This window comes from Pelobates fuscus, chromosome 8 (assembly GCF_036172605.1).
Source record: "Pelobates fuscus isolate aPelFus1 chromosome 8, aPelFus1.pri, whole genome shotgun sequence".
NCBI classification, from domain to species: domain Eukaryota; kingdom Metazoa; phylum Chordata; class Amphibia; order Anura; family Pelobatidae; genus Pelobates; species Pelobates fuscus.
Genome location: NC_086324.1, coordinates 7,082,238 through 7,110,097, shown reverse-complemented (window position 1 = coordinate 7,110,097; position 27,860 = coordinate 7,082,238). Strand labels below are relative to the sequence as shown.

Below are 27,860 nucleotides of genomic sequence, written 5' to 3'. Positions count from 1 at the left end.
AGTGCGAGTTGGGGTCACAGTGAGTGCGAGTTGGGGTCACAGTGAGTGCGAGTTGGGGTCACAGTGAGTGAGAGTTGGGGTCACAGTGAGTGCGAGCTGGGGTCACAGTGAGTGTGAGTTAGTTACAGTGAGTGTGAGTTAGTTACAGTGAGTGTGAGTTAGTTACAGTGAGTGTGAGTTAGTTACAGTGAGTGTGAGTTAGTTACAGTGAGTGTGAGTTGGGGTCACAGTGAGTGTGAGTTGGGGTCACAGTGAGTGTGAGTTGGGGTCACAGTGAGTGCGAGCTGGGGTCACAGTGAGTGTGAGTTAGTTACAGTGAGTGTGAGTTAGTTACAGTGAGTGTGAGTTAGTTACAGTGAGTGTGAGTTAGTTACAGTGAGTGTGAGTTAGTTACAGTGAGTGTGAGTTAGTTACAGTGAGTGTGAGTTGGGGTCACAGTGAGTGTGAGTTGGGGTCACAGTGAGTGTGAGTTAGTTATAGTGAGCACATGGTGTGGGCGGGGCTCCCGATGTGACGTCATGTGGGCGGGGTTTCACAGCCGGATGTTTTGAGCTCGTGACAGGAAAAGCCCGAACTTCTTCTGTGAGAGACCGGCCGAAGCGGGGCCCCCGGGGGACACACACAGGGACAGTGCGGGGCCACACAGGGAGCAGCCGGTCTCTATCTCCACCCCCCACCCCCGGTATCGGTTCTGGTGTCAGTAATAGTGAGGTCCCGGTCTGTATCTCCCCCCGGTCTCGGTGTCTCCCCTCCCCCCGGTGTCAGTGTCTCGGTTCCGGTTCCTGTCTGTATCCCGGTCTCGGTGTCCCCCCGGTGTCAGTGTCTCGGTTCCGGTTCCTGTCTGTATCCCGGTTCCGGTCCCGGATGGGCCTGGAGTGGAGCAGTCCCGAGGAGAGGCAGGCCCTGCTGTCCCCCTCCGGCCCCCGCGGGCCCCGGGTGTTCGGGCGGCGCTGGCTGGTCCTGCTGCTGTTCTCGCTGCTCGCCTTCCTGCAGGGTCTGCTGTTTAACACGTGGGGGCCCATCCAGAACTCGGCCCGGGCCGCCTATGGCTTCTCCAGCCTGGACATCGCTCTGCTGGTCCTGTGGGGCCCCATCGGCTTCCTGCCCTGCTTCCTCTTCATGTGGCTGATGGACAAGAGGGGTAAATATCTCCTTCATACCCCCACCCCCACCTTAATACCCCCACCCCCTCCTTCCTACCCCCACCCCCTCCTTCCTACCCCCACCCCCACCCCCTCCTTCCTTCCCCACCCCCTCCTTCCTTCCCCCACCCCCTCCTTCCTACCCCCACCCCCTCCTTCCCCCACCCCCACCCCCTCCTTCCCCCACCCCCTCCTTCCCCCACCCCCTCCTTCCCATACCCCCACCCCCTCCTTCCCATACCCCCACCCCCTCCTTCCCATACCCCACCCCCTCGTTCATACCCCCACCCCCACGTTCATACCCCCACCCCCTCCTTTATACCCCCCTCCTTAATACACAATACCACGTTCCTGCCCTGCTTCCTCTTCAAGTGGCTGATGGACAAGAGGGGTAAATATCATACTTCCACCTCCTTAATACCCCCTCCTCCTCCTCCTCAATTTTGCTAACAGTGACTAAGTGACCGTGTTTCCCCCCTCCCCCCCTCACATTAGTGATTTAGGGCAATAACGTTATTAGGACACAATATCATTCATTTAGACTGGAAGAAAGGACATTTAGTCTAAGGCAAAGGAAAGGTATTTAGTTTTTTTTTTGTAAAAAAAAAAAAAATAAGGATGTGGAATTCTCTGCCTGAAGAAGGGATTTTATCAGAGTCCGCACAGATGTTAAAGGACCACTATAGTGCCAGGAAAACATACTCGTTTTCCTGGCACTACAGTGCCCTGAGGGTGCCCCCACCCTCAGGGACCCCCTCCCGCCTGGCTCTAGGGATAGGAAAGGGTTAAAACTTAACTTTATTCCAGCGCCGGGTGGGGAGCTCTCCGCCTCCGATCCTCCCTTTCGGCTGAATGCGCATGCGCGGCAAGAGCTGCGCGCGCATTCAGCCGGTCGCATAGGAAAGCATTTACAATGCTTTCCTATGGACGCTTGCGTGCTCTCACTGTGATTTTCACAGTGAGAATCACGCAAGCGCCTCTAGCGGCTGTCAATGAGACAGCCACTAGAGGATTTAGAGGCTGGCTTAACCCTTATATAAACATAGCAGTTTCTCTGAAACTGCTATGTTTATATAAAAAAGGGTTAAACCTAGCTGGACCAGGCACCCAGACCACTTCATTAAGCTGAAGTGGTCTGGGTGCCTAGAGTGGTCCTTTAAACAGCTACTAGATGCATACTTGCATAAACACAATATTCAGGGATATAATTTTTCAATTATAGGGTAATAGTTTCTTGATCAAAGGATAAATCTGACTGCCATTCTGGGGTCGAGAAGGAATTGTTTCCTAGTTTGTTGCAAAATTGGAAGTGCTTCAAACTATTTTTTTATTCTTTTGGATTAACAGCAGAAAACAGATGTGAGGAAGGCTGAACTTGATAGATGTCTCTTTTCAGCCTATGTAACTATGTCAAAGCCAGCTAATAGTGTCACAGACATATGTGTTTACTGGAGAAGTCTGACTTGCCAGACCATGCACATGTGCTTATAGTATTGCACCCTTTGCACTTGTTTTACCTTCAGATTTGATCTGTCATAATCTGACTAAACACCCGAGCATGCCTGATATGTTACCCAAAATGATACTGAAGGATCACATGTCGGAGACAAAGTGGAGCAACTTGTTGCTGACGCTGAGAGACACGCCTGACTTGAAAAACAGGACTATATCTGTGGGGTTTTGATTTTTTTTTTTTGTAGAAGTTTTATAAAAGGTCTTGATAATAGTTGATGCAACTATAAATGGTCATCAAAGCACATCCAGGGCAAGGGACTTAATGCCATGTGTTATTTAAACCATATGGCCATACTTTGATAAACCCAGTTCAAATGCCATAGTTTCACAGAAGAATTATTTTTCAAAAAACATTTTGTTTTTTAGTTCATGTTTAAAAACAAACCAAAAACTCAATTTATTCATTGTCTCTGGATCTTAAGAATAAAGTGTGTGAGACCTGTTGACCATCTAGTACTGTCTGTTTGGTATATGGCTTAGGGTTATTTTTTTTTATTTTTTTTTTTTGCTGATCACAGTTTCTTCAAGATTAATATGTTAAGTTCTCATTTCTTTGTGTCTTGATTTTGGGTGCCTTAGGTCATTTCTTTCTTTCCTATTTTTTTTTTTTTTTTTTTAAATCCTGTTTTGAAATGAACATTCTACCAAATCAAAATTATTTAAAAAAACGAAATAATTCTGAAGTTTTAAACGGCTAAAGCTGGCAATGTTTTGACACTGGTAGTATCTTTGTCCTGCTCACGCCTTTCAGTAAGGACGAGTGACATAAGAAAAGCATTGGGTGTCTTGCTTTGGCTATTCACGTAGTCAGATCTCAGTGATTGGGTAAAACCTGATACATCGTTCTCCAGGGAGCGCTTATTTTCTCTGGCGTGCCTATTGGGGGCAGAAAAGCAGTTTCATAATGCAGACATGGTGAGTTGAAGACCTGGATGAAGCTTGATATTTGTTCCTGGTGTTGCAGAGAAAGGTCTTGTACTGTAGCTAAGCCTGGGTAATTTGGGCTGGATTCTCATAGTAGTAAATGGTTTACATTGTTTCATGCAAAGAAATTTTACCATAGCCCTAATTAGAGGAATTGGTATTCACTAAGTAGAGTTAACCCTTATTCTGCAGAGAGAATCCAGCCCTTTATTGCTGTAATACTCGGAATTGTGTTCCGCTTTGAAAAGCTTCTTCCATGTTATTTCTGTAGGAGACTGTTTAATGTAGCTGACCATCTGGTGGCCCACATGTGTGATCCTTGCTGGATTCTAGACGACCAACAGGTTCCTTGCATTACGTGGGTCAGCTAATATGGTCAGTATGGATATCAGGAGGAGTGAGCGCAGCCTAGAGCAGTGTCCGTGTTTTTGTTCCCACGTCGTCGGACTGTCGAGAAATAGAAAGATAAAAGGAGCTGGGTATAGAGGAAGAAATGCAGGTTCAAATTTCACATCAGTCGTCTTAGCAGTGAGATACTGGAGACAGAAGACAATGCCCAAATACGTTTAATAGGTTACATGTGTAGAAAGCTTTGCAAATAAAGACAAAACACACAGGTGATAAATGGAGATACTGGAAGAGAGCAAGGCCATGCTATTCAGGAGGGGGCTATCTGTGCGTAGACCTGTGATACGTTTTAAGTGAGAACTGCATTGAAAGCTGGTAATTGTGTAACAATGATAGGCCTACTCTTTGTCTTTCTAAACAAATCCTTATATTCTGTCAGGAGGCACAGTAAATGATCTGTCTTCAGACTGATGATAAACCCCCAGATCAGTGACTGAGATGATGTGTGCATGTCTGTCTCTTGTCGGTGCAGACAGGAGCTATGGTTTGGAATCTACATGTCTGTTTATTCTTTTCTGTCTTAAGACTTGACTTATGTGAATTGAAAACCCCACTAAAAAGTTTGGTCAAAGTTTTTACTTTGAGGAATTCTCCAACTTGAATATAGTGACTAGTTAATGAATAAACCATGTTGTCAATGCTAATTAATTTCTGCTTAAAGCGACCCTCTTTGGAATGTAGTTGTTATGGTACAAGGAGATCCCAGGCGTTGGCTTACCTTCTGTAGTTAATCAGTCAGCTGATGCTCTCAGCCTATCTGCGACTTCCTTAAAGGCATATTCCATGACTGCCTCCTGCTTTATTGAATTGGTCATAGAGGAAGGAATCTGGATGTGTGGTGTTTCTGAATAACCCTGCACATCCAGAGATGTATGCACTTCTGTGCTGGGGACTAGTTTCATTCCCGGCACAATTGTCAATATCAATTCTGTGCATACTTACATCTACCATTGTTGCACGCTGGTGACAGACATTCTGATTCTCCTTTTGCAGGTTTGTCTCCCCTCCCTATACTCTGTTACATTTTATTTTTTATGATCACCTTGCTGGCTCAGAGCATCCACTCTGTGCCAGCCTAAACAGTCCAATCAATGGCTTATTACAGAGTGTGTGTTTTTGCTATGTTTACTTAGATCTGTTTATTTTAATTCCCCAGGTCTGCGAGTAACTGTACTGCTCACGTCGTTTCTAACAGTCCTCGGAGCCGGACTCCGCTGTGTGCCTGTAGCAGACCTGCTTTTTAGGAGAAGGTAAGACCCTATAAACAAGGGGCATATTAGAAAGAACAACAAACAACCAGTTACTAACTGAAATCCTGCGTGTGATTTGTCTGGCATGTGCCAATGAATGCCTGTCTTGTAGTTGCCGGTAGTTCTTTTCTTTCAATATAATTAAGGGCACACCCTAGGCACCATAAGAACTTTAGAAAGATATATGGCGGATACTGCGCCCTAAAATTATACGTACATGGACGTTCAGGGGGTACAATACCTTGAACCTCAGGATAATAAAAAGAGACAATAATGGTACAGTACAATATGATAAAGTGCAAATTATGATAGTAGCTGTAAGAAAACCACTCACATTTGATAGAGCTATTTTAGAGCTCTGCTGTATTGCGCGTGGACAGTATAATCCCCGTCTAAGGATATATGGTGGTATAGGTGGTGCTGATCCTCCAGGCAGAAATGCAGGTATGCGTGATACATATGGAAGCAAAAGAGCAAGAAAACTCCAATGGTGTAGCAAGTACTACTAAATAGAATTGAAGAGAAGTAATGTACTTACATTTTGTAGAGCAAGACTTGCTCTAGTTAAAACAGCATGGGTGGTATGATCCCCACCAAAGGATATGTTGGTACCAGGTAGCAAACAAAAAACAAATGGTTATATAAAAAGTAACTATTTATATCACAAAAACATAACCTATTGTTCCTGTATGTTTTTTGTAATTGTCCTATTTATAGTTAAATCCCCCCTCTCGTTATATTGTAAAGCGCTGCGGAATCTGTTGGCGCTATATAAATGGTAATAATAATAAAAATATTCTGAAATTGGGTAAAGGTATCCCTGCTCAAAGGCTTTTTCAAAAGTGTGGGGTAGTCCTCTCTGTGTTCTGTATATATGGGGTAAGCTTGATTGAAGATTACTACCTGGTGAGTCCAATTTCCGGTTTTGCAGAACGCATTATTCTGCTTTAGACATCCAGTATTCCTTATATTAATAGAGATTTGTCATCTCTAAGGATTCTTAATGTATTGGATTATAGTTTGAGAATTTGGGATAAATTTAGATATATAGACATACAATTTAAAGCCCATATCTAAAGGGGTCTACAAAATGTGAAAAAATGTATTAGACAAGGAATCTGTATGTATAATACAGATATAAGCATAATTAATAACCGTAATCCATAGTGAATATTGGGATCATAAGAGACAGAGTGCAATAATTAGATGCTAATTTGAGCATGGTATTTCAAGTGTAGTAGGGGGAGGCAAGTCAAAATAAAAGGGAGACGGATAGCTGTGAAATGGCTGGAGGGGGAGATTAGTAAATATTAAAAAAAAAAACACATAAAAAACAAGGGGGTGTGTGTGTGTGGGGGATATTGTACATGTAGAATGAATGTGGGGGAATTTTTTTTTTTTTAAAAGAAGTCTGGATAAAAAAATATATAACAATAATATGGTAAAAAAGAATTTATAGAAATGGTAAAGAGTATGTAATAAAACATTGAATTAGCAAAGAAAGAATAAATACAGACTATATATAAAAGATTATAAAAAAAATTTAAATAGGTCAAATTCTACCTTTGGGGTGTAGGGTGTCTGTGATACACCCATTTCATATCTGTCTTCCCAATTTGTTTTACAATGTCTCCTCTCCAGTGGTTTTTCTTACAATGGCAATTCCCGTGAACATAAGTAGTTTGGGGTTTTTGCCATGTGTACAGAAATGTGATGAAACCGAGTGGTTGGCAAAACCCTTTTCTATGTTCCTACAGTGCTCCACTAGTCTCACTTTTAGGGGTCTGATGGTTCTACCAATATATTGGAGACCGCAAGGGCATTCCAATAAATAAATAGTTTTTACTGTTACAAGTAATAAGATCTTTGATATTGTAGGATTTGCCTGTATTATTAGATTTAAAAAAGGTCGTTACTTTGGGTGTTTTGTCTCTTTGCATGCTATACAGCAGTTACACTTAAAGGGAAACTCCAGTGCCAGAAAAACGATCCGTTTTTCTGGCACTGGAGGGTCCCTCTCCCTCCCACCCACCAATCCCCGGTTACTGAAGGGGTGAAAACCCCTTCAGTCACTTACCTGGGACAGCGGCGATGTCCCTCGCCGCTGCCTCCGCGACGCTCCTCCTAATGATTACGTCGGCCGGTGGGCGAGACTAATCTCGCTCACCGGCCGAGGAGACCTAATGCGCATGTGCGGAAATGCCGCGCATGCGCATTACGTCTCCCCATAGGAAAGCATTGAAAAATCATTTCAATGCTTTCCTATGGGGTTTTGAGCGACGCTGGAGGTCCTCACACAGCGTGAGGACGTCCAGCGACGCTCTAGCACAGGAAACCTGTGCTAGAACCCAGGAAGTGACCTCTAGTGGCTGTCTAATAGACAGCCACTAGAGGTGGAGTTAACCCTGCAATGTAAATATTGCAGTTTATGAAAAACTGCAATAATTACACTTGCAGGGTTAAGGGTAGTGGGAGTTGGCACCCAGACCACTCCAATGAGCAGAAGTGGTCTGGGTGCCTGGAGTGTCCCTTTAACCCCTTAAGGACCAAGCTTCTGGAATAAAAGGGAATCATGACGTGTCAGACACGTCATGTGTCATTAAGGGGTTAAAAAAACCTTTTTTTGTTTGTCATAAAATTGTCGAGTTTTTTTGGGGTGGTCTTCGTGTAGTTCTTAGTGAGGTGCACCCCTAAATATTACTTTTGGTTTATCTGGGATAATATTACGTAACACGTCATCTTCTTTCAGAAGGTGCCAGTGTTTGTTTAAAATGTTTCTAAGTTGCTTGGTTTTGTTATTAAAATCTATCACAATAGGTAGTGTAAAATCTTGTTTTCGATTTGTTTTTACTTTTTGTATTCGTTCTTTCTTATTCAGAGTTAAAGTTAGTTTAATAGTGTTTTCTACCTTTACAGTTGTACCCTTTTTGGATGAATCTATCTTTTAAGTCACATGCCTGTTTTTTAAAATTGAAGTTTCTGAACAATTTGTCCTCCATCTTAGCATTTGGCTTTTTGGTATACTGTCCAACCACGCTTTGTTGTGACAGCTGTTAGTGTTGATATAATTATTCACATGCACGTCTTTGAAATGTGTTTTGGCGTGTATCCTTTTGTCCTTAAAAAAATAAATGAAAAAAAAAATATTATAATCTAAATCGAGGTAAGTCACCATAGTAGCGCTTACATTAGCAGTTAAAATTATGCCCTCAGTGTTGGTGTTTAAGAAGGATATAAAATCCTGTGTTGAGGAGATAGGGCCTTTCCACACTTGAGATCGTTGATGTATCTGACATAGGATACCAGGCTTCCCACTCAGTCATGCCCCCTCCAGACCGTGCGATTTTCCCAATTAGCCATGTAGAGGTTGGCATTACTGGGTGCGAACCTGGTACCCATAGGTGTGCCTGTATTCTGTATGTAGACGCCATCTTTAAACCAGAAGAAATTATTCTTCAGGATTAGGTCTATTCCTTCTATTACAAAATCTTTCTGGTCTTGAGGCATAGAATTGACTTTTTCACGTGTAGACCTCACTGCCTGACAGCCCTTGTTGTGTTAAATGATGGTGTATAGTGATTTTACATCGCATGTCATAAGTAGGAAATATATTTCCCATGTGATCTTCTCTAATTTATTTAAGAGGTCAATAGTGTCCTTTAGATATGACTTGGTCTTGACAACGTATGGCTGCAGCATGATATCGATGTATTCGGAAAGGTTGGAGAGTGGTGATCCTATGCCCGACACAATAGGGCGTCCTAGGGGGGTATTTACGTTTTTGAGAATCTTCGGTAGGAAGTATATCACTGGGATACTAGGGTGCAATATGTTTATAGGACCAAGTCCTATCTAAAGGACACTATTGACCTCTTAAAGGACCAGCACCACCTATACCACCATATATCCTTAGACGGGGACTATACCGTCCACGCGCAATACAGCAGAGCTCTAAAATAGCTCTATCAAATGTGAGTGGTTTTCTTACAGCTACTATCTGTATAATTTGCACTTTATCATTTTGTATTGTACCATTATTGTCTCTTTTTATTATCCTAAACTTCAAGGTATTGTACCCCCTGAAGGTCCATGTACGTATAATTTTAATGCACAGTATACGCCGTGTATCTTTCGATCTCTCCATCAAACGAGGTTTTGGAAATCCTTGTATTGTGTACCGCAGCACCTACCAACTTACTGCACTATAGTGAGCGCCTATTATTTCTGTTTTTTTATACCATAAGAACTTTTGTATCATTGTATTTATAGTGGATGGAGCCCGCTGGCACCATCCCACTGTTTAATGTTAAACTGCCTTAGTACTGAATGAAGGCTCCTGGGTGCCTACAGTCTAATTATGGGTCCTCGAGTTTACCTTTTATTCATTATTTGGGCACGTAACCAAAAGCTAAACATATTTCAAGTTCTGTTTGTAAGGTTTCAGAAGGAATGTGGGATGTCAGGAGATGTTTAAGGCCGTATGGGCCCTCACAATGCATAGAGTCATATTTGTCTGGGTAGTGTGGATTCATGTCATACAGTAAGAAATTAATGTTATGGAAATTGTAGATGACTAGGACAAGAGGGTCTGTTGTCTGCACAGAAATAGATCCCATTAATGGAGGATGGGTCCTCCCAGTGTTAGTGACATTTTAATTTAAGTGGTCACTCCAGTCCCATAAAGCACTTTAGCTTCCTGAAGTGCTTTATATGTGTAGAGCATGCCTCTTTTTATTTAATTTTTGTACCAAAACTGAAGATTTCAATAGAAATTGCACCTTTATAAACAAACCTGGTTACACCCCCTGCTTGTTAGACACTTGCTTCTGTTATTTCCTGGTTTGTTTATTTAGATAAACTCAATTGTCCAGAACAACTGCCTTGCAAAGGCTACTCATTGAGCTGCATTGGGGAGCCTGTGATTGGACAGACACAGAAAGTCTGGGCGCGGGTTAGAAGGGGAGGGCTTGCAGAGACTGCAGACAAGAGTTTGACAGCTTTTGCAAACCGTTTTTAGATGCACTTCTATTGAAAGATGCATAATTAAATGCATGCCTGTTTTTCTTAGGCATATCTATTAAGTGAGGTTTAAAAAACAAACAAAAAAAAACCAACTTTGTGGGAAGTGGAGTATCCTTTCAAACATAAACCAGGGGATCTTCCTAATGTAGGATAATGCATCAAACTGGTTTATGATTTTGTGTGCTTATGATTTTAAAGTATGTATATTGTGTCTTATGTTCGTATTATAGTATGTATTGCTGGATTTCTGGGCTCTTCCCACGTTATATGTACTGACTGTGAAATGCTTTACAGGTTGATCCATGGTGGGCAGTTACTGAATGGACTTGCTGGTCCTACTGTGATGACCGCTGCTCCGTTTCTATCTACGACCTGGTTTTCACCTGACGAACGTGCCACTGCCACAGCTGTTGCATCAATGATGAACTATTTGGGGTCAGCATGTGCATTTTTGGTTGGACCCTTGATTGTTCCACCTCCCAACGTTACTTCCAATCTCCCCCAGGGTCTTGAGCATTTTGGAACGATCAAGGACCGCATCGAGGAAGTGCTGTATGCAGGTAAGGGGACTCTTGGATAAATGATCAGCTGTTTTGAATAGACTTGGAACGGACACATTATCTGCTATTGTTAAATTCCTTTTTGGGAGTTTCAACTTTGTTTACTGTAACCCTTTTAAAATATTTTAAACCCTTTAGCATGTCAGAGGTAAGTCTCTACTTTGGGGATTTAGCCACTCTTCTGGTTCTTATTGTGCTTGCATTCCAGAGTAAACTGAATGGAATGTGTGTGGGACATTTTTTATGTAACTCTGTATACATGTGCCATCTGGAGTGTGTGTGTGTATAGGCTTGTTATTTGTCTGTTCTTATTTTTTTTGCATGGATAGTGGCAACAGGGGATCACATCTTCTCTGCCTGCAGTGCTGCCATCTTCCTTCTGCAACTCCTGCCTAGTGGTGTTACCCTGAACTGCCATTGTTCTGCTCCTGCTCCCGTCTGACAGTACAAAATAAGGCTCTATGGAGGAGACTGCAGAATCCTCCTAGTATTGTTATGTGACAGCTGATAAATGGCAAAACAAGGCATCCAGTCATTAATCAGTAGTCTAGTTTATCATTTCTAATGACATTTAGAAAACAACCTCTGCCCTTGTCTTATGGATATGCCGTTTTTTTTTTGTTTTGTTTTTTAACTTTGATTCTGTTTGCATAACAAGCTCATTAGTGAGAAGTGTGGAAAGTCACTTCTCCTTTGCTCAGTCTCTCTTCTGTTTTGTAGCTGTGATTAATTAAAGGAACACACCAAGCAGCAGACCTACTACTGTGCGCACTATTAATTATGGTGCCAGGAGTGCTATGGGCTATTCCATTGTGAGGATGGGGTCCACTAGGTGTCCTTCCCTGCCTCCACTACTGACAACAGAGTTGGAAATTTCATTACTACCCCTGATCTAAGCATGCAGGGCAAGGCTTGCTCATTGGCTGAGTGTCAGCTGATCGAGCGAAGTCCTGCACTACTGATTTAAAACAGTTTGACCATTCTAAGCAATTGTAAAGCACCAATTCTAAAAATGGGAAGAGGTGAAGCACTTGGCTTCTTTAACAGCTTACATAGATCCACATTGCTGGCAATAAAAGTGATCCAGGCTCAGATCGTGATACTATATATCCAGTCCCATCGGGGACCGACTGACCGACCAGAAGAAGCAATTTATTCATTTACTGTCCTTATACAGAATTGTTTTGGCATCTACATATCTGATGCTAAGCTTTCCCTCCCACTAATATTAGACGGAGCTCTATATCCAGTCATAGACTAGTGCCGATTACACCCTGATTTGGTTAGCTCCATTTCTTACTTCTATCCCACTCAAGCTATTATCAATCTGCCATAACCATCTATTGATACTAATTCATTGACATCTAAGCTATTGTTAGCGGTCCAATTCCATACAAGCTATGCTGCCTGTGTATTTTCACCAGTCCCTCACACACTACTGTTTTACCTTGAGATCGTCTCAAATACTAATAGGGACATTCTAGTATAGTGGTATCAGCCCTTTGGCAGCGTTTAGGAGGTGTCGGAGGATAGATTTCCTGAATACTACAATGGTGGACATTCCAAGATTTATGTATACGTTACTGATTGAAATACCTATTGGCCTCTGAACCAAGCAACCATTGAAAACCAATAGTTGTCATTCAAGCTAACGCTACTGGTTTAACTCCTTACAAGCTACACTGTCTGTGAATTCTCACCAGTCTATTATAGGCCAGCGGTTTATCTTGTGATTTGTCCTAATATCAATAGGGAATTTTAGTTGGTCGTACTGGTCCTAGTACCTATTATTCTATTCACCTTTTGTACACGAGCACGTGTACATAAATTATTTTATTGTTATATTTTTCATTTTTCTATTTTGTATTTAACTTCATCAAATGTATTTTTTGCTTTTATTATTATTAGTCCAGAGTCTGGAAGTGATTTCCCAGTGACATTCGATACTCCTATTTGAGTTAATACAATCCATCCCAGTCCCTTTAGGTACCCTATCCTGGTCTTTAGGTGAATGTGTATATCTCTATCGTTGGGTGTCTTGCCCAGGGACACTTACTGGTAAGATGCATGGTACTCCTAGTACCATAACTACTGCAGCACGCTGTATAATGCTTATGGTGTTCCTTTAAAACCAATGGGGCAAAACTCCAGGAAACTGGTAAATGCTTGAAGATTTTATAATAATTAGATGGAAGTCTAATGTTGTCTGAAGTAACTTTGTAGCTGACGTGTCACTGAGTCAGGTGACCCGTGTGTGGGGTTGGGTTTCTTTTTTCTCCAGTTTGTCAATGACAATGCGTTTCTATTTACTGTGTTATGGTGGACATAACATGCACCCAAATAACCTTATTTTGTGAAATGCAGAAGTGAGGCTATCCCTGGGGAAAACACTAAACATGCGAAAATCACCTCAGTTGGTTTCTGTAGTTGCTGTTCAAATAATGAAACCTTCTCATTATAACTTGTCTGTTTCCTTGATGGGGGTTTAAACAAGTAGACACACCGACTGTGAATCTGAGTTCCAGTAGGGCTGGTTTGGATATTGTTTGCTTATAAAATGAAAACACTCCAATTCTCTGAACTGGAAGCTGAATAGTTGAGAAGGGAAATGCACAAAGTTTGATTTTCATGGTCCATTCTCCCCAATCTCCAACTAGTAAATAGGCTCAGGATGTCTCTCAATGCTTTTCTCTTAAACCCCCTCTTTCAGTAAATGGCTGCCCCCCACCATTGCCACCGGGTGCGTTTCAGCAAGTACCAATTTCAATATTACAGCAAACATTGTTTTAAAACGGTCTATATGATTTGCATTTTTTTTGTTATTCTAGATGATTAGACGTGTTGTTTCCACTTATTGGTGACTGGTTTCTGTTTTGTTCGTTTAGAGTTTGGCGTCACGGCTGTGCTGTTTATGGCCATAGTAGCATATTTTCCTTCACGTCCTCCTGTACCACCAAGTGTCGCTGCTGCCAGTCGCAGGCTGAGTTACAGGAGCAGCATCTGTAAGCTACTCAGGTGAGGAAACTCCGTATAGGAAAATCAATTTTTCTTAAATAAACAGCAATAATAGCTGATACAAGCCATAACTAAAGCCCAATAAATTTTTTTTTTTCCAAATTGAACATTTTGGCCTAAATTTTGTAAAACGCTTTTCAATTTGCGTTCTTTAAGGGATCCTATAGTGCCAGGAAAACTCTGTTTTCCTGGCACTATAGGGTTAATAGGTACCCCCTCCCTCGTGCTCCCCCCTTCAGACACTTACCTGAATCCAGCACCGATGACCCTCGGCGTTGGGTTAGACTCCGCCCACGCTCCTCGTCAGCCGTCAGGGGAGACCTAATGCACATGCGTGGCAATGGCCGCGAGCGCATTAGACCTCCCCATAGGAAAGCATTATTAAATGCCTTTTAGTGGGGAATATCTGACGCTGAAGGTCTGTGAGGACCAAAAGTCTGTTTGGATTTCGGAAGCCTTCTAGTGGCTGTCTGTTAGACAGCCACAGAGAATAGACTTAGAGCTGCATAAGGGTCACAGCACCCAGACTACTTCAATTAGCTGAAGTGGTCTGGGTGCCTACAGAGTCCCTTTAATGTACAAAGCCTGAGTATGCCTGCAATGTGTACTGAAAATCACCCTATAGCTATTATTAATGTTCTCCTATTCACTGTTTGGGGGAGATGGATTCTAAATTCCAAATCCATCTGTTTTTTTAAGAAGCTCTGCAACACTTCTAATGTGTTTACAAACCACACATGTTTTCATCATATTTATCTTTTAATTAATTAAGTCCGTATGTGTAGTAGGGAAACTAATTTTTGCCACACAATGAATCCTCCCCCCGCAGCACTTCATTTCATTCTGAGCTCTATAGGGAAAAGTATCAACAAATTCTCTACCTAGACTTATTGCGAGATTTTTCGCTGGCCTTCACGCCGCATAGGCCTGGCATCCAGCCCACCATACAATTTACTGACAGTCTCGATTTACGTTCTGAAACACTTGTTTGATTTGTATTCCAACAGTCTCTTAAATATTAAATAATAAACCCTTTAATGCAGCTGTGTTTCAAGTGTCTAACACCAGCCTGTTCCATCGAGAAATATTTAATGAGTAAACTGAAAATGTGCCAAAAAACAGCCATTCGCAGACTCCCTGGAGCTTTTATACAAATGAATTGTATGAACAACAATCGCTTACTTAACACAAACTCCTACTGACACGAGCATCGATTTGGGATATTTGTTTATCTAGACAGGAAGTGAGGCCGAGTCACAATCACATTAAACCAACCAAGGCTTTGAAATATGGAGGCACCGATGCAGATAGAGGCAGGGATCCTACAGGGGGGAATTTATCAATGTATAGACAGGAGCGGGCAGGGATCCTACAGGGTGGAATCTATCAATGTATAGAGACGGGAGTTTCATTTAGGAAACTGACGTGCAGGGTTAATGTAATTGAGCGGTTCAATGATTTTTACCTCCTGTTTACAAAAAGCATCCAAGCTCATTGATTTGTTTTATTAGGGCACACAATGTAGGTTGTGCTTTTGGCTAGTGTGTTAATTATTTATATTTGGGAGAAATACTGTGTAGATTGTACCTGTCTTCGCTGTAGATCCTGAGGGGGGGGAGGGGAGGAGCTTCACCTCTCTGATAACATGACTTTGTTTCTTCCAGCAATGTGCATTTCCTGCTGCTTGTCTTGGCATATTCTATACCTCTGGGATTCTACGCAGGATGGTATGGTGTCTTGGACCTCATTCTGACTCCAGTTCATATTAGCCAAGTACGTATTTCGTACCCTGCATGTGACTTCCCCTTGAACATTAAAGGTCCAAGTACCAGTACTCCGAGATTTTGTAGGGGCTCAGATGTGCCACCTTTAATAATCACTTGGAGAGTCAGAATATCGATTAAGCTGTTGCATATCCATTTTTCGTTTCCTGCTTCTCTTAATATCCCAACCTAACCCCGCGCTGGAGATTCACTTTGTGTTCTTTGTTCCAGGTGGACGCTGGCTGGATAGGATTCTGGTCCTTGGTGGGCGGATGTATACTTGGCATAGTCGTGGGAAGGTGAGTGTTCTAAACTGTTTGGGAGATTCTGGATTTACATTCTAGAGATACTTGTTAATTGTGCTCCCATAATCCCCAAGGATTAAAAACAAAAAAAAACATGGGGTAGAGAGACTGGCATAGGGACTGTCTGTTTTAGGCGAAAAATAAAACACTGGCAAAAAAATGCGCAGACAAGTAAAACACAGAACATCTGGGAATGAAAGCACACGTGCTGCTTGTGTAATATCCATTTAACATGTAATTAATCTGCTGTGTCCACATAATGAGAAGGACTTGCAGACGATATTGGCCTTTGTTGTTAAATACATAGAAAATAGATTAAATAGAGCTAGTTTTTGCTACAAGAAAGACTGGGCAAACAGTAATTGTTCCAGGTATGTCATGGACGGGGGATTAGAAAGTTGATGTGCAGTGTTTGTGAAGAATATTGGGTTTATCAGAATCCTTTTGTTGATGTAGCAGAATTGACAAATTCAGATAAACTAATACTTAAGGACCAAGGCTTTTTTGGAATGCAACGCATTTGTAACCAAAGACTTTTTGGCAATTTTGCTATGCGGTCATTCTACCATAATTTCCCCCTTTCTGTGCACCCATACATTTTATTATACCTTGTATGTATACACAATGCTATATTAAAAAGCAAGAACATCTAAAATAATTTATACACACCAAGTGCAAGTAAAGAAAACTAACTCCAAATTGATTCACTAATTAGTCCTGATTGTTAATCTGCCCAATAAGTCTAGGAATCTCGGAATTCAATACATTTTATAAGTTCTAAAACAAATCCTGCGAGGAGTGCATTACGATTTTAAAGCTAAAACTTCACATAATTAGACATTTGAGATTACTGCCTTAATAGTCGCCACAGAATCCAAAACCGCTACCAAGTACATCAACGTATTTTTTAATTTTATTTTAGAAATGCCAGGTAGCGAAATAGCACTACCTGGCATTCAAAGGGCAGCTAACAGAGGGGACGCCTAGGAATCAAACAATATCTTTCAGTGCTTGGGACCAGCAGGGGTTTTACACCTGCTGGTACCTTTACTGCATGATGGTCTGTATGCTGTCACTGCGCATTAAAGCACTGCACTGCATAATGGCATATACCGTTATGTGGTCCTTAAGAGGTTAAAGGGCAACTGTCTTCAAAGATATATATATATTATTTTTATTATTATTTTTTTTTGAGCAGCTATGTTTGGTCAGACTTTTACTGTTATCAGACTAACTGATGTTCAACCTAAGTTGCTGCTGCGATTTCTCTGTGTAGAACGCAGCATGTTTGGGTTGAGCGGCAAGAACAGTCTGATCCAACATGGCCGCTTGGCCATGTAAGTAAATGAATAAAATGGTCAATCTATAAGAATGTGTAGTTATATAGTTTTATTAATGGGAAGTGAAAAGTTGAGCAGTGAGGACTTATCGTGTTGCCATGCACATTTACCCTCATTTTCTCTTCTGGCGTTCGTCAGGAAACCATGAGATATTCTGAAACATATCCTAAAAGCACTGTGCATATTCATCTTCCGCAAGAATTTCTCCTATATGGTTGTTTTTGCACCAACAGTTGTGGAATTACAACTCCCAAAAAGCTTTTCCATCAGGCTACCATGGCATATTTTTAGTTCTCCTTTTTATCGACCACTTTCTGGAAATAGTGGGAGTGTGTGTATAGCTTAGTCTGTGGGAGTAGTGGGGCATTCGGTTTTAAGATCACATATTGAAAAGCCATTGCATTGCATGGTCCAAATCTCAACCACTTTAATGCACGTATTTATATAGCACCAACATATTCCATAGGGCTGTACAATTGGTAAATACAAACGGTAAAGATGGCCCTGAGATCTAGCCATTGAAGCTTTTTTGATGCAAAGTGTCTAGCTGGACCATGAGCTTACAATCTAAAGCATATAATGTCAAAAGCAGTCATAAAGCTTCAATGTGTAAATGTTCATCAAAGCATTCTGTTACATTAATAAAACTAATGCCAACTGAGCCGCTTGTAAGCCGTGAAGACTGGCCCCTTAAACTGTATCATTCAGCTTTACAGGTAAGAAGCAACTAGCCTCCATAATTGCTGCATTTTAATGCACAAATTTAAAGTTCTACCTTTTATCTCAAATAGTATAAATGGTTAGTGTATGTGAGAATGTTTGCTCTGGTGTTCTGTGTGAGGATAGGCAGTTGGCAGACAGGTCTAATCTTTGTGCCGCTTACAGTCTGACATTTCATGATTTCCAGCAAGCTCCATTATTGCTCTATGCGAATGCCGTTACTGGCAGTGCCACATGTTAGATTCAATGTGAGAGATCTCTATCTCTCCAAGTTTTAGAAAGTTTAGCTGCAGTTACTGATTGTATTTGTGTGTGTATTCCTGGATATGTGCCTGGCTTGGTATTATGTTGTCATTTTTCACAAAACTCTGAATTCTCACTAATTAGAAAATCGTTTTATACTATGTGAAGCTTTCTCATTCCAGACTTTCTAAAAGAAATCAAGATATCATTTAAAAAAAAATAAAAAAATTTTTTTTTATAAGTATGGTGCAAAAACCTGTCTTGTGGGTGATTGTGAAAGTGCTAATGTTCATTCTGTAAATATATTGTATCGCGGCTGCAGCTAACTGCGCCGGTCTCAACCTCTGCTGCAAAGTAAGGGGTCTGTCTCCAGTAATAGCTCTGCCCATCTGTTTCATCTGGTTTGTTGTCCATGACAGTCACAGCAACTCTAAAGTTGTAATCAGCAAAATTGGCTAATAATTCTTGTCACATATCCCAGAGATTAACACGTTAATCCTTGCCATTGCACAGAAATACTTCTCTTGTCATTATGTGCCAAAACGCCCCTGTGTTTTTGTTCATACAGCTGCTAATGTTAAAACGGCTGGATAATTCTGAAATTGTGACAGGTTGTGGCTTTATAAACCAGTTACTCCTCCGTAGAATATGTGATGACAGGCTAGAATTGTGCTTTACAAATGGGTTCATTATAAATGTGATCTTTTATTCTTGGTTAGATAACCGAATGCTTGTATGTTTCAAAAAAGACTAAAGCCCAACCAAAAAAATAAATAAATAAATTAGCGTGACGGATTCAGCAGGGCAGAGATTACAAAAACCGTGTAATAAACGTTTCCCTCCCTCTTTCATTTTCTGTAATTGTTCTGTTTATTTCACGCTTGGAATCCATATAATTACAGATTATATTTTCTCTTTTCTTGTAGGTTCGCAGATTCCATTCGTGGTGTGCTCAAGCTAATTCTCGTTATACTTTTTTCGGGTGCAACGCTGTCAGCCACTTGGTTCACGTTAACGTTTTTGAGCAATGTCACCCACCTACCTTTAACCGCAGGTAAGACTCGCCGGGAGGCTATGTAACAATGTCTGATTTATTTTTTTATTTTTTTTTTATACCAAAATTACTGTCAAACATTCCAGCATTTTCAATGCCAATTCCTGAAATTCCTAGCTTGCACGGAGTTGGAGAACTCTCTTTGCCCTGCTAAATGCTGTGTGATGGCAGTATGTAGTCTCTCATGGCAGCGTGTTTTGACTTTTACCATGTTCTAGCAGGGTTTAGTGACCTAGATAATACAGCCCTAACCCCAGACTAAGGTAATTCAGTCAAAATCTATAAATCCATCAATAAATGGCGACTATCCGTGGTGATCCAAGAATCGGTAATGGCGACTGTCCGCGGTGATCAAAGAATCGGTAATGACGCACGATACAGGGAAATGGCGACTATCCGTGGTGACCCAAGAATCTGTAATGACGCACGATACAGGGAAATGGCGACTATCCGTGGTGATCCAAGAATCGGTAATGACGCACAATACAGGGAAATGGCGACTATCCGTGGTGATCCAAGAATCGGTAATGACGCACAATACAGGGAAATGGCGACTATCCGTGGTGATCCAAGAATCGGTAATGACGCACGATACAGGGAAATGGCGACTATCCGTGGTGATCCAAGAATCGGTAATGACGCACAATACAGGGAAATGGCGACTATCCGTGGTGATCCAAGAATCGGTAATGACGCACGATACAGGGAAATGGCGACTATCCGTGGTGATCCAAGAATCGGTAATGACGCACGATACATGGAAATGGCGACTATCCGTGGTGATCCAAGAATCGGTAATGACGCACGATACATGGAAATGGCGACTATCCGTGGTGATCCAAGAATCGGTAATGACGCACGATACAGGGAAATGGCGACTATCCGTGGTGATCCAAGAATCGGTAATGACGCACGATACAGAGAAATGGCGACTATCCGTGGTGATCCAAGAATTGGTAATGACGCACGATACAGGGAAATGGTTCGAGAAGTTGAATAAAAGCTGCCAGACCCATCTCCTGCCTAAAACTTTTTTTTTTTATTTTATAATTAGGAATAGACTTGTAATTGTTAGTAACCCATCAGTCTCCTCTATCTGAGGATTTAAGGAAATGAATTCTCTCCGGACAGAGATTTCCCAGAAAGGAGCTTGTAGGGTTCCATTTTGTCAAACATTGAGCAGTATAAATACAGATTGATCAAACTTGGCTGGTCTAATGTAATATTTACAAACCGTTTTTTTAATTCCCATTTATTGACGGTTTAGATAATAATCCCCTCTGTTTTACAAGCCAGGTTATATTCATTACCATTGTCTTTCCAGTTTGTACGGCTGTGTGAGTTGCTCGCCTTGCTTTTCCTAGAGTTTTATTTATTTATTAAATGTTTCTTGGGTTTTAGTGACCAGCATGTGTTTGTTTATATTGCCAGTTATTTCAGGCAGCAGGACATGTATTCCGATCCCATAATGCACCGTGTGACTGATACTGTGTAGAATTGGCGAGAGCAGCTTGTGGCCATGTCTGGGTTATACAGGGGCACTTGGCATGGAACAAAACATTCATAAATGGAAAAGTTGGTCATGTTGGTGTTTGTTCTTCTCGTTTCACCCTTTCAATGAAGTATGTAATACCCTTACTGATGTGGTGAGAGGTTGGCCGTTCATTAAGTAGATCAGGGATTGTGCGGCAGCTTCTATTAAATCAGCCTTTTAATGTCTGGGAAAGTGAATGCATATTGAATAGAACCTCCCGGTTGTCAATTTGTTTATGGAATTCTAGTGAGCTGTAAAATATTGGAGCTTCAGAATGAATTTATCTGCATTTCACATGGTTATAGAAATGATCTGCAGTCCGGTGATCCACCAGAATAATACGGTTTGTCTTGGATATTGCTCCTCGTAATTTTATATTGTTTCATTTTCACAAAGTGCGCAATATACAGACACGCTGACTGTTATACTAATATGTCACGGAGGAATTCATCCATAGATATTGAACCAGCCTTATTAAATTACCCCGGGGGCAAGTCTTTTATCCCAACAATCATTATTGTTTAAGTTATTGCCGTTTTGTTTTTCTTTCCATTTGTTTTTTTTACTCTTTGATGCGTACATAAGTCTAGATTTCCTCTTTCTGTTCTCCTGGCAATCCCGATTCAGGCAGTTAGCGGCAAAAATGGCTTTCAGGAACTCAAATAGGTAATGATACGTGAATCTGTTCTCCACATTGAAGCTGCTAGATTAATTTATCATCCTTCTCATTCGTGACTGAAATACACCAGTCTGTCACAGATGAAAATGGGACACCAGTATTGCAAGGCTCAATTTGCTTTTGCTGGAAGAGGTTTTTGATATCATTAAAATGATCCTCTGTTACTGTGCTTTTGTTGTTGGGATGCACTAGTTATAAAAATATCCTTTTGTATAAAATGCATGTAAAATGTCGCCATCAAAGTCTTTTTAAATGTCCAGCTCTCTTTGATCATGCTGAGATAGTTTTGGATTACCAGGGTGCAGAGCCACTCAAGTGCTTCTAATAGCAGGAATAGGGTGAGGACTGTAGGTTAGGGATACTGTGGGTGGTAATCCTGCCTGGCTGGGAATGATGTGAGGGACAGTACCCAGCTTTTCCTGTTCTATTTTTAGTGAGATTCAGTTGAACTAAACAGGAAACCATGTTTCAGGTCTAAGGGATCCAAATAAATCACGTGGACCACCCTCGGAGGGGGAAAAAATATTCCATGAGATATCCAGGCCACATTACTTACCAAACACAGTTTTAAAACAAAGCCCTTTTCTGTTATATTATTTATTTATGCCTGTTCTTTGCTGGGGCTATATATAACATTTATTGAATGTGGTTTAGGGATTCCTCCAGCCTTTAAGGACACAGAATGATTGATTGGGGTACACTGCTGCTCCCAGCGTTATTGCATTTGTGTGTTGCTGTAATGATGGTCACCCTTTATAATACAGCGTGATTCAATGTGTATCATCAAAACGACCGGTCCTTGGCTGCAGTTTAACAGTAGGCAAGTGAAGGGTAATTAGTACATTGCTATAGTGTAGCAGAGGATGTGATGTGCACTATTCTAGGAAAATGAACAAACTGTATAAATTCCCCCAGTCCCCCAACGCTTGCATGAGATTAGGTGATATTACTTTGGGAGCTGTTTGTCATGTGGTTTTGTCTTTGATTACAGCTACTCTGTATACGTCCTGTATCCTGGTTGGCGTGTTCCTGAATGGCACTGTTCCCATATTCTTCGAGCTGTTTGTGGAGACTGTGTATCCAATACCAGAAGGAATCGCATGTGGACTTGTGACATTTCTAAGTAATGTGTTCATGGGAGTCCTATTACTGTTTTTAACATTTTATCACACGGGTGAGTACAAATCTACAAGGTGTCACCTGCATCGAAGAGCTTTAATTCCATGTGTTCTCGAAACGAGGTTTAAAAGCTTTATTCAGTTTCTGTCTATTAGGTAGCATTAATTACTTGATTTTTTTTTTTTGCGTGATATTTTAATATTTTCTTGTGGTCACCGTTTAGTAGTTCTATAGGTGTGTAAGGATTTTATTTATTTATTTTTTTGCTGTTGCTGGGCATTTCAGTAGAATTACATTGACAATGTATTCGGGCGAGACACTCCTGTCTCCAAAGAATTGGACAACCATAATGTCCATCATTTATTGCTTCAGTTACCTTAGCTAAATGGAATAAATCCTGATTTATTTTTATTTATTCATTTTTTCCCCACTACTAGCCACATGCAGCTTGGCCTTGTCTATGTCGAGGGCTATGAGCCCATGGTATATAGCTGAAATTATACTCCTGGCACCTAATGTTATAAATTTATTTAAATGGATAATTTGGATTTGATTGATGTATTGATATTTCCATTGGATTGGTTGGGAGTACTGTTCCCAGGCATTGACTAAAGTGATTGTTTCCAAAGGTCCACTCTGTCTGATGGATACATTTTGTCCATTGATCCTCTGTCAGGTGACTTAGTGCCCATTAGCTGCCTCTCCCACACCTTCAAAGTGTAGTAAATCCAGTTAGAGATTTGCTGGCAGCGTACATGGATACGTATAACATGTCAATGTTTAATTTGTGACTCCGTTACCCACGCTACGGCTTTGCAATTGCAGACTGAGCGCTTCTCTCTGCAATTTATTATTACAACTGCTGTTCAACACCAGGCATAAATATCACATGTGGCCAGGCTTGGCTCAGGACAGGATAAAGATGCCTCTCCTGTGAATGTAAAGCCATCACGGCTGCCTATATTGAACTCTATTAATATTTTTTGGTGGCTACTCTTTCTGTAAACTGTGAATCTCAATATCCTAAAATCCTGTGGCATAATGAATTTAAGTGCTGTTTATTTGCATACATTTGCTGCAGCACTGCACAATGGGCACACACAACATATAAGTAGTAAATGACATTAAATATTTAAACATTGAAGCTCTGAGTAAATGACCTTGGCTCCATCTCATTGGACAATTTGGTGAACCCTTTTACCCCACGGCAATGGCCTATGGTTAAACATTGCATCTGTATAACACTGCGGCATGCTAGGAAAGTATGTGGAAATGGGGGGCAGAGCACTTACAGTCCTAGTGAGGAGCAAATGACCTTCTAGTAATCCCTTCTAATCTACATATTTGTAATTGGCCAGCAAAAAGGTTTAAACCAAATCTTTACCTGTTGAAATAGAGCTTATCATGCACAGGATTTATAAATGGCTAGTTCACTTCAATCTCTTACCTTCATGTCACAGTCGCAAATACAATGTGTATCCAGTAATGCTCATGACTCCCAGCCAGACAGAAGCAATCTTTGGTTAAACACTCATTAAGCATATTCCTTGGATTATATTTTATCATGTCTGCCACTGATTTGTGGGCTACAGTGATGTTAAACATCATTGGGTATCGCTTGCTGTCAGGTTTCAGCAGCGTTTACATCATCACTGCTGTTATTAAAAGGCCAGGCCACGCGCTGCGCGCAGGAAGGTCACGGCATAGATTAGCAGACATGGCGGACACTCCGGTGCTCTTAATTGCACTGTGACATTTTAGAATCTTTGACATTTTATCTTTAATTTCAGGCAAGAATCTTATTAAGTGTATTGATCCCAGCAGCCAAAGCTGGCAAGCAGAGAGCAATGTTTTATAGGGAAAAGGCTGTAATGTCATATTTACCTTCCTGCTTATGTGCATCAACTTCCAGAAGGACGAGTCCAGCTTTCCACATGTTTCACTTTAATGGAGCCATAAATGAGGTCACCTGCACATGATTTAATACAGTAAAGTGGGTGCAGTTTAATTTAACGATCAGTGGAAGTTACCGTTAAGAGATGAGAGATGCCAATTCGTTCTGTTTTGAAGCTTAGTCACTAATCCATGGCTTGATGCAAGGCTCATCTTCTTAAAAATCTTTGTAATTTTGTGATCAGTTTTTCTGACCTGTGTATTTATAATCCTGGGTCTCTAAGGCCAGCAGACGTTGGCATCTTAGCAACACTCAGAAATTGTAACAGTTGGACAAAGCATTCTCGAAGGCATGTATTCAAAGAATTGTTGAGAATTGCAAAAAAACAATTTTCAGTAAATTAAATCTGTCAGAAAAGCGCATTTTGGAAGATTTTCCAATTCCGCTACAGTACCGACCTGACTACACTACCAGAGCTGAGGCCCAATGATTGTAATGGCTCCTTCTTACCTCTCTGTTGTGGGTCCTCTGGATAAAACTGCCTAGTGACCTCCACTATCAATCGACATCTATCACTAAACAAGAACGTGCAACATATATTTCTGTGCTTCTCCTTGGCACTTACAGCACTTTCCTAGCCAGGGGTGCAGTTACAAACGAGGGGCCTTTACTCATTCACTAACTGGGAAAGTTTCAGATGAATGCTTTTTATGCCGGTGAATCTTCTGCTATTGATCTTTAAACACACAGATTTGCTCATGAAATAGATAATGTACTTTATTGTAAAGGGTATCTGTGGGTGTGTTTACAGAGATTCACTTTTATTGCTGAGTAGACCCAGCCTACGTTTTGGCACAAAGCAATGAGATGATTGAATGTTTTTTGTTTTTGCTACACACATCACGCATATGTAGATTGCATGGGGTGTCTGGATGCTGGGTTCGAGACTGGTACACTGTATATTATTTAGTTATTGCATGGATTTACTGTGTAAAAGCTTGCCTTTTGTGTTTATGCAGCATTATCCTGGGTGAATTGGTGCCTCTTAGGATCTTGTGCCATCGCACTTGTGTGTGTTCTCTGCTTCAGGGAATCCAATGACAAATGTTCCCATCCAAAATACACCATCTGAGTGCCTTGTTTTTTCGTTTCCAGACGTGTCGTGGTTGAACTGGTGCCTGACGGGATCCAGCCTGCTTAGTCTTCTTCTCATTCTGTGCTTCAGGGAATCCTACGACAGACTCTACCTGGATGTGTTTGTGTCGGTGTAATGACACGTTGTGGACTGGGAACTTGATACGCTGCACAATTGTCTGGATTTGCACAATACCCAGGAAGGGTCTGACCAGCCACCATACTGACTTCTAGAAAGAACTGGTACAGATTTTACTTCATGGTTCATTGGAACGCACAAAACTGAAAATGACCAATGTGGGAGTATATTCTAACTATATAGTGATTGCATATTCTGTGGGAGTAATGTCATTGTCATCGGCTTTCTTTATTGTAACCTGCAAAGGGTCCTCCACTAGTCAGCCACGTTTGGGACTCGGCCTATTGGAATATTCTTTTCATTTAAAAAATGAGGAAATAAGAACTTTTTAACTGTGATATTGTCAAAAACCACTTTTAGTTTGCACATCTCCGTAATAGCCGATGTTTTAATGTAATATTTGTCATAATCTAAGGGAAATCATTTTTAATTTTCGCATCTTTGACATTGATGGAGAATGCTCTGACACTTTCCTGCGCAGGAAATGTGGAGTACTTAGTGGCACCTACTTCTCAAACTGCATACCGTGGCACGTACTCGCCGAACTGTGTTAAGGCCCGTGGCTGCTCAGGAATAATTATTTTAATTATTGTATATTTTGCCTAATTTTCATCTCCTATTAATTTAATTTAGTCACATGACATAGTGGGTGGACACACAGATTGACATTTATTGTAGCCGTAGCACCAGAAACTGATTCTTAAAATGTTGTGTATTGTTTTTATGTGTTTTAAATGGCAGCGTTTTTAGTATGGGTTTACGGTTATTTTTCTCCGATCAGCCATAGATTCCTGATATGTCAAGTTTCCACGTACCTCCTGCGTTTTATTTGGAATTGGAGTTCAGTCACCGGCTTTTGCTGTTCCCGTATCAATCTGTTTTTGTGCCATGGAGGGAAAGGGGCTTTATTACATAAGGGAATGGTCACTCCTAAAACAGAATCTGTGGACAGCTTATTAATACCCTGTGCCTGGAGCTCGTCACTGGTGTGAGCATAAACTGGCTGCATTGCCTTCTTCACTGTCCCCATATCTAGAATTCACAGCGGGTGGTCACATTTGGTGGTGTGCACATTATTTCCCTGATTTCGTTTAACAAGTAAAGTCCCTATTAATGGCTGAGGCACACAATAATGGCAGTCCTGATTTCCCTTTTTTTTTTTTTTTTTTTTTTTTTTTATAAACCTGGTAATGAAACCGTTTTTCTCTTTCCATTTCGATGTGTCTGCCACTGGTGTGCACGCTGAAGCCAGCTCTAGAGGGGTCATAACAGGGGGTGCAGGCAGTGTCCCCAGAACCAAGAGGCTACATGGACCTCTCTTGGCTTCCGGTTTTATGGGGTCATTTCTGTCTTTGTAAAGGTCACATGTCTATTCAAAGTGTCCTGTGCTGTTATTGTCCCAGGTAAATATTTGGCCACTTGGTGCTGAAACGATGTGCAGAGAGCATCTATACAGGAAAACCAACGAAACCTATTATTATTAAACTGCTTTTTGTTTGGGTGAGGAGGTTTGTTTTTTTTTTGTTTGTTTTTTAATTGTGGGTTTTGTTTGTTGAAACTGCAAGAATGGTTAGTTTGGTGTTTTGATGGGATGCAACCAGTAATAATGTCTGTCATATTAAGCTTTGGAATTTTCCCTGAACCCAGTCTCCAGGCACAGAGTATCATGCTTAGATCTGTTACGATCTGTTACTATCCGTTACTAAGCCCTGTGTGTCTCCTACAGGTTGGCAACGTACAGGGGCGAGCTAGTAGTAGCCAAGCAAAGTCTTGGGAGACGATTTGAGTGCTTTGGTCAATATATAGCTCTTAATGCTGCTTTAATCCCACATATATTTGTTTTTTATTAAGTGTGTGTGTGTGTGTGTGTGTGTGTCAGTAAATTTCTGGGAGTTTTTGTTTTGGGGACTATAATTGTCCCACAGTGTCTGTTTTGTGTAATGTTTCCAAACAGAGGTTTTCATATTAATTAATATCCTCGTGTCCTGAATGCTGTTAACCTGATCACTACTGGAGAGTTATCAGTTGTTGTGTTTTTTTTTTGTTTTTTTCCACTAACTTTTTCAGTTTACCTTGAAATAAAATATTAAATAAACTTTG

The 27,860-nt window shown here is 41.1% G+C and overlaps 1 protein-coding gene across 1 annotated transcript; it reads left to right on the top strand.

Moving 5' to 3' along the window:
* Positions 1 to 556: 556 nt before the first annotated feature.
* Positions 557 to 27,854, top strand: SLC49A4 (solute carrier family 49 member 4). The gene is made up of 9 exons (XM_063429185.1): positions 557 to 1,141; positions 5,146 to 5,239; positions 10,556 to 10,821; positions 13,707 to 13,836; positions 15,501 to 15,609; positions 15,831 to 15,898; positions 19,134 to 19,261; positions 22,466 to 22,648; positions 25,643 to 27,854. The coding sequence occupies exons 1-9, from the start codon at positions 865 to 867 to the stop codon at positions 25,756 to 25,758; spliced, it is 1,371 nt and encodes a 456-aa protein (XP_063285255.1). The 5' UTR covers positions 557 to 864; the 3' UTR covers positions 25,759 to 27,854.
* The last annotated feature ends 6 nt before the right edge of the window (positions 27,855 to 27,860 follow it).

What these genes read in the sequence shown, in the direction of transcription:
- SLC49A4 (XM_063429185.1), top strand. Translation starts at nt 865, where the DNA reads ATGGGCCTGGAGTGGAGCAGTCCCGAGGAGAGGCAGGCCCTGCTGTCC. An exon ending in CTTGGCATAGTCGTGGGAAG is followed by an intron (nt 15,899 to 19,133) that starts GTGAGTGTTCTA and finishes CTTTTCTTGTAG; the next exon opens with GTTCGCAGATTCCATTCGTG. An exon ending in CCACCTACCTTTAACCGCAG is followed by an intron (nt 19,262 to 22,465) that starts GTAAGACTCGCC and finishes CTTTGATTACAG; the next exon opens with CTACTCTGTATACGTCCTGT.